This window comes from Epinephelus moara, chromosome 9 (genome assembly GCF_006386435.1).
Source record: "Epinephelus moara isolate mb chromosome 9, YSFRI_EMoa_1.0, whole genome shotgun sequence".
Classification (NCBI taxonomy): Eukaryota; Metazoa; Chordata; class Actinopteri; order Perciformes; family Serranidae; genus Epinephelus; species Epinephelus moara.
Genome location: NC_065514.1, coordinates 20,208,224 through 20,215,352, shown reverse-complemented (window position 1 = coordinate 20,215,352; position 7,129 = coordinate 20,208,224). Strand labels below are relative to the sequence as shown.

Genomic DNA, 7,129 nt, shown 5'->3' with positions numbered 1-7,129 from the left:
AGAGTTTCATTTAACTCCACTGATTAGATTAATGTTTGCAATTTAATTATTGTCAAATGTTTTACTTTGACAAACAGCCAATAAAACCCAGTTATATTTAAACTACTTTCAGTTCAGTTAATCCCTGCCCTAACCTGTCAGCTGCCACAACAAATGCAATCACGTTTCCTTTTGTTCACTGTGTGAGGTGTTTCTGGCCAAAATGTTTTGGGCTTGTCATGGTGCACTTAGCTGAAAAAAAATATTTCAAAGGGAGCACACTATTTAAAAAATGTCTGAGAACCACTGCTCTAGAGAGAATGTTTCAATAAATACAGCTTACCCACGCTTTCAGTGTCAAAAACTATACAAAGCTCATGTCCACTCACTCTTTCACATTAGCCTAGTTTCCTGGTGTGACCCCTCCCTTTTCTTCTCCTGAGGTATTGTTCTCTGATTGGTTGTCTCACTGAAACCTGAAGTGACTGCACCAGCAGGTTTGGCAAAACAGGTGTGTGTGTAGCAGAGGGGAGAGCTATTTGAGACCAACACCAAAATGGACAGGCTGAGCAGAGGAGCCAGGATTGCTTACAAGCGGTGGAGAAATCCTGAATTGAGGTAAGACAGCATGTAGACAGGTGTATTTCTTCATATGTTTGTAATGCTAATACGGAAACACTGAGACAAAAACCTGGTCAGCTGTGTTTACAGTGTTGCCGCAGGCTTGTGTGTGTCCAGGCTTAGGCGAACTGCTGTCATTAGGTGATATATTGTACTTAAAACTCAAACTTTTGCGCTTAATATTGCCTAAATTTCTCTTTTTGATGTGCTGACATTTAGGGATGAGGGAAATTTCATTGGTCAAGGTGATGAGGACCAGGGAACAGACAATGAGATCTGCACTATATCCTCAGCAGGAGTCGACCCAGGGGAAAACACGTCTGCATCTGGGAGTGATAAAACTGAGGGTTTGTACAACACTGTTCATTGTAGCTCGTACACTGTTTGATTCTTGTCTGTCTGCCATGTGAGGAAATGTGAAGAATACAGTCATCGCGGTGGCTTTTCAGTACAAATGTATGTGTCTAATTTTTGCAAACTGAAAATCACTCTACCCTGACTATACTTGTTTTTGTTGAGGAAATAAGAGGCAACAGTTTGCTTATGAACTGAGGAACAGATGTACATCGTAGCAGTGATCAGTAGATCAGCTGACCTACTATCAGCTGTAGAGGAAGTACTTAGAGAATTTCCTTGGGTAAAAGTAGCAATACCATGATGTGAAAGTCTTGCATTCAAAGTTGTACTGAAAATACAGAGGTATTAGTAACAAAATGTACTTAAAATATTGAAGGTAAACATGTTCATTAGGCAGCATATTGTCCTCTGTCAAGGTTGTACCATTATATGACTGGATCAGTATTTTTGGCAAATTGACATGTGAGCAATCCTTCAATCTTGTCGTTGGTCAGCATATAGATCATTTTAATTGTTTAACAAAGTGTCATATTTGATCATTTAATGTAATGTTTTTTTGTTGAATTTTAATTTTTAAAGTATCTACTGTGTAGTATGTGAACAAAAGGGGGTAAAAAGTACTGTATTTCCCTTTAAAATGTTTTGGAGTAGAAGTAAAAAGTTGTATTTAACAGAGGATACTTAAGTACAAATACCTCAGAGATGTACTTTAAAGCAAAAACACACAGACTTAGAGTTTGTGTGCTGATCTGAGGCCTGTTAGCAACACATTTACATAGTTAAGTCTAATCTGCTTCTGCTTCTGCTTCATAAGGGAGACAGTTATCAGCCAGTCTTTCTAAGGTTTTGTCCTGGTGCTTTTCAATAAAAAAGATAAAACAATGTATATAATGTGTGATTATGGGTGACAATCAAATCAACACAGACAGAAGTGTGTATTTAGGAGCTTAAAAACACTTCTAGAAAACCTAAGGTGATAAGACAGACTGTTTCTTTTCTCTGACGACAACATAAGAGCCATTTGTTTATCATTTTTGCCAGTAACCTGTTCAAAAGTGCACTTAGGGTCAGGAGTGTCATTGACTACAAGACCCATAAGAATTGGGCGAAATATGCTCTGTTCTTTTACATGCAGGACAGAGAAATTACAGATAATATGTAGTATGTAATAAGTATGAACATTTGAAATGATGCAACAGCAGTTTGGGGACATCTGTGGATGTAATAATGTGTTTGAGTAAACCACTTCAGTCAACAAATCAGCTGTTGTTTTACATATCATAATCATCAGACAACACCTTAGGAGGGCCCAAGGACAGGCCATCGGATTTCAGTATTAGTCTGTGCACATAACATAATGAGAAACACTAACTGGAAAATAAGAAATCAAAGTATATCAGTATGTGATTTTCATTCGTGGGGCCACCACTGTTGTAAGCTCCCAACTAAAATATTATTTTAACATCATTAAGAACCTTTTTGAGATGTGCGATAACAGATATTTTAACATATTATTTATGCATTATGTAGTGCTTGTTGCGATTCTACAGGGGACTTTGAACCTGCAGTGACTGTGTTGTCCTTACAGAGACCTTTACAATAGACGATGTACTGGAGGGCATCGGCTTTGGAAAGTTCCAGTGGAAAATGTCTATCCTCACCGGACTGTCATGGGTAAGAATCCTAAAACATGTAGAAAAGTTCTCACTCTGACTTCCAGATATATCTCTTATGTAGCACTCTGCCTCTCTGGGAGTAGATAGCAGACGCCATGGAGATGATGCTCCTTAGTATCTTGAGTCCGCAGCTGCACTGTGAGTGGAGGCTCCCCGGCTATCAGGTGGCTCTCATAACATCGGTAAAGTCCCTTTAGGTATTCTCAGAGAAGTGTTATTCTACAGCTTGTTGATTTTGCAATGTGTGAAAATATTTGCTCTGAAGATTTTTTTTTGGATTTTTTTTGCCACAGGTGGTCTTTGTCGGAATGGGCCTTGGTGCACCTTTTTGGGGGAATGTGTGCGACACGTACGGCAGAAGAGTAGTAAGTCTCATGTCTGGGTTTTCTAAGTGTTGAGCACAGTGTTAGTTCAGAGATGCCGAACTCAAGTCTATGTTTATAACCCCAGCTCCTCGTTTTCAAGCTGTGTCTGACTATTGAATGTTTTTTTCTGTTGTCACTGATGCATGCTCTGGTCTGTACACTAGGGCGTCTCTGCTGCTGCTCTCCTGGCTTACGTGAAAAGGCAGAGATCCCAGAAATGATTTGGTGTTTTTTGTACATTATTTGATGTTAAACTTGTGTGTTTTATGTACATGTCTCTGTGGTAAACAGGGTCTGACGATGTCTATGTGCTGGGCTATTATGTACGGCATATTGAGTGCCTTCGCTCCAGTGTACGGCTGGCTCTTGGTCCTGCGTGCCCTCGTAGGCTTTGGCATCGGTGGATCGGCTCAGTCGTAAGTTCCACTGTGTCTTCCGCTTTTGACGAGATGAAGCCTGCACTGAGTGCACCAGATCATTTTAATAGCTATGAAATGATTAGCAACAAACATTCAGTCTCTTTTTAGGGTGACGCTGTACTCAGAATTCCTCCCTGTGAAGGCAAGAGGCATCTGCGTCATGCTGATCGCGGTAATGTGGTGTTTTTATTATTAATGCATGACTTTTACCTCATTCTGTTGAATCTTTGATCTGATTAAGTAAACTGCTCTTTGATTTCATTCTGTCTGATGTGTTTGTGTGCATCAGGCTTTCTGGGCGATTGGCTCTGTGTTCGAGGTCCTCCTGGCATTGTTCATAATGCCCACTCTCGGCTGGAGGGCGCTGCTCGGCTTGTCCACTATACCAATGGCAATCTTTATTTGCTTCTGTTTTGTAAGTATACTGTTTATCAATGAAATAAATCCAGCTGGAGTGGAGCTCTCAACTAAACTTTCTGTGTTACACAGTGGCTGCCTGAAAGTGCTCGTTTTCATTTGCTGTTGGGACAAACGGAGAAGGCCATGGCGACTTTAACACGCATCGCAAACGACAACGGCAAGCCCATGCCTCAGGGGAGGCTTATCACCTGTAAACAGGTGAGGTAAAAGATAAATAGGTTCATACATTTGTTCAGATAAGGGGAACAAGTGTCCTTTACAATGCTCAATTGTTGATATTAACAAACATGCCTTCTGTAATTGTTATTTTAATTTTGCAGACTAAACATGCACGGATCAAAGATCTCTTCACTCCTCAGTATCGGAAAACTACTATTCTTCTGTTGTTTACCTGGTTAGTTTGAGTAACTTTTTTTTCTCCTCTCCATAACTAGGGATGTCAGTTTCGGTTAACTTTGCTTTCAATAGCCCAATTATTTGTTTTTAAAAAGCAATTGACATGAAATACAGGCCTTTCCTTTTACTTTGGCACTCTGTTGACTAAGTGGGAGCTTTGGTGATGCATTTCAAAGTGCTGTCCATTTAGAGGTGGTGATGTTTTAATGTTTTGTGATGTAAATGTCTTGCCTTTCATTGAATTTTCTGTTGGCTTTGCTGACAGACGGTTGGCTGGGTACGTTAACATGCAAAAACATAGTGCCCACTGCCCACCCTCTGATCTACAGTGGTTAGGTAACGTTAGCCTCGAATGCTCTGTACTGCACACCACCCGGGTCAAGTGGGAGCTAGCTAGCTAGCTAGCTAGCAGCACCGCTCTTTCATGATTACCGCTGGTACCACCACCGGGACACAGATTTTCTTTTTCTATGGCAAAGGCATGACCCACCCTAATCTTCTTCTGATTGGCTAGTAGTCACTGCTCCCAATGGTTGGATTGGTTATGCTTAGGCAGGAGGAGTGAGATTTATTAGGGTAAGGGTAAGAATGTCAGAGTAAGCCAATCAGAGGCACTTAACAGTTGACTGTTGACATTCCTACCAGCAACTGGATTACCAAGTAGTGGTTGAAGCCAGTTGAGGGTACGTGTGTACATATATGATGCACAGAGAGTTGGGGCAACAGGGGACCATAGCTGATTTTTGCTCCAGTGTCTGCTAGTGTGTTATCCAGCCATGTGTTAGATGCTTTTACACAATTAAAACCTTTTCCTGTTATTTTATCCAAAGGTTTGTAAATGCTTTCACCTATTACGGAATAGTCCTGTTGACAACTGAGCTTTTCCAAACTGGAAATAAATGTGCAGGTGAGTAACAGCTCTACGTGGATGAGCTCTTAACATTTGTCATGTGGCGTCTTAAATTGGAACTAACACCATTAAAAAACTGTCCCTCTACCACGTAGCGGCGCATGGGGCCAAGATTGAACCGAAATGTAATCTGGAATGCAAATATTTGACATCAGCTGACTACAAAGACCTTTTATGGACGACCATGGCTGAATTTCCAGGTAAAATGCCCACTATTAGTAGTAGATGTAGTATATAATTGAAACTGTTAGGTGAAGACCTTCATGATGCTGTCGCCAGGAACAGTTCCCTCATGCTATATAATTCATCATAGTGCATTCATGAGAAGAATCTGATTCAACATGGATACAGTTACTGTTCAATTTTTTTACAATGTTTGACAGTGTTTGCTGTGTGTTTCTCATGTTTGCTTCAGGTATTGTGATCGTCCTTCTGGGAATTGACTGTATTGGCAGGAAGAAGAGTATGGCTCTGACTTTCTTTGTGTTTTCTTTGTTCATTCTGCCCTTGTATGCTTGTATTGGGAGGTAAGTTTGTGTCTGCGTGTTTAGTTTTCATATTGGAACAGCACTATATTAAAATATGAAGGCTGATCTCTTCACTCACCGTGTCTGTCTTTCTGTCCATGCAGGCTGGGTATTACAATCTGCATCTTTATTGCCAGAGCCTCTGTCTCTGGGGGATTCCAGGTTGTTTTTGTTTACACACCAGAGGTAGGTCTACTCATCATTTTACCTCTGGAATGTTTTTTTTTTATAGATCATTTCAACTGGAAAAAAATCATCTCTCCTCTCATTAGGTGTACCCTACAGAAATCAGAGCCTTTGCAATGGGGACTTGTAGTGCAGTAGCCAGGCTGGGTGCCCTGATCACTCCCTTTGTGGCACAGGTATGCAGAGGTGACCAAGAAATAAGTTCCAGTAGCATTCTGATATTAGACTCCGCAGGCTTCACGTTTCTTCTCCTGGCTCCTCACATCTTGTGTTTTGGTTTTAGGTGTTGCTGCGGGCATCGTTGCCTGTGACCCTGTCGTTTTACTGTGTCTTAAGTCTGTTGGGTGGCATTGTATCCCTGCTGCTGCCCATTGAGACGCTGGGCAGAACTCTCCAGGAGTCTGGTCATGATCAGGAGGCCGGAGAGCAGACGGTCGCCCCAACCAGCAACTCAAATAATACAACACATCCCTCGGAGTAGAGATAAAACAATCAGGAGGACTGAAATAAAAATGGAACAGAAAGGATATTTTGTTTACTTCAGGCAACTGTAGATGCCACAGTTGCCTGTTTTACTCTGAAATGAATCCTGTGAGCGATGATGGGTGAAGAACAACGGGGGGACAATCTCATTACAGGCTGGGAGTGATAATTGAGGGTAGGCCTACTTCCCATGTCTAATGAGAGCGGAAGCACACTTGTGCTTGGACTGGTTTGTTTACCCTCTCTTCATCAAGGCCATGACAAGCAACGGAGGGACAATGATGATTCACTGTACGGGCTCTGCTTACAGCTGCACACTTTAAGCCTTGCCTTTAAGAGACAGAGACCTTTATTTTACATGTGGATAAAAATGACTTAATGTATTTATTTATATATATGAAGCCAGGATGCCTTTCACTAATTAAAGTTGACCAATATGCTTTTGTCTCTATTAAATAAAGTCAGTGGATCATAGTTCATGGTTCTATTCATGGATGAATTACTGATCAGGCCTGCTGAGCACAGGCACAGGGGGCCAAAGTGTCAGGGGGGCCCCTGACTTTCACTTGCAAGATGTCAAATGCCAAATGAGCACGTACTGACCATGAAGAGACTCATAAAGACTACAAGAGATGCAAAACCACCACATAAGCCCCGTTTCCACCAAGCATTTTCAGTATTGTACCTTTGGAACCAAAGTAACCCTTCAGACATGGTACCTAGACCGTAGCGTTTCCACTGCAAACAGAACCCTTGAACATGGGCGGGGCTGTTGTCACTCACTGCTCCT

General features: G+C 41.5%; 1 protein-coding gene across 1 annotated transcript; it reads left to right on the top strand.

Moving 5' to 3' along the window:
• Positions 1 to 479: 479 nt before the first annotated feature.
• Positions 480 to 6,831, top strand: LOC126395991 (synaptic vesicle 2-related protein-like). Its single transcript, XM_050053793.1, has 16 exons — positions 480 to 597; positions 820 to 947; positions 2,546 to 2,631; positions 2,717 to 2,815; positions 2,927 to 2,998; positions 3,290 to 3,414; positions 3,526 to 3,589; positions 3,707 to 3,832; positions 3,907 to 4,035; positions 4,158 to 4,231; positions 5,064 to 5,140; positions 5,239 to 5,343; positions 5,559 to 5,670; positions 5,775 to 5,856; positions 5,943 to 6,032; positions 6,140 to 6,831. The coding sequence occupies exons 1-16, from the start codon at positions 536 to 538 to the stop codon at positions 6,335 to 6,337; spliced, it is 1,629 nt and encodes a 542-aa protein (XP_049909750.1). The 5' UTR covers positions 480 to 535; the 3' UTR covers positions 6,338 to 6,831.
• The last annotated feature ends 298 nt before the right edge of the window (positions 6,832 to 7,129 follow it).

Excerpts from the sequence above, each read along its gene's own strand:
- LOC126395991 (XM_050053793.1), top strand. The coding sequence starts at position 536 with ATGGACAGGCTGAGCAGAGGAGCCAGGATTGCTTACAAGCGGTGGAGA. Across the intron at positions 598-819 it reads TGGAGAAATCCTGAATTGAG|GGATGAGGGAAATTTCATTG; the intron begins GTAAGACAGCAT and ends GCTGACATTTAG. Across the intron at positions 948-2,545 it reads TGGGAGTGATAAAACTGAGG|AGACCTTTACAATAGACGAT; the intron begins GTTTGTACAACA and ends TTGTCCTTACAG.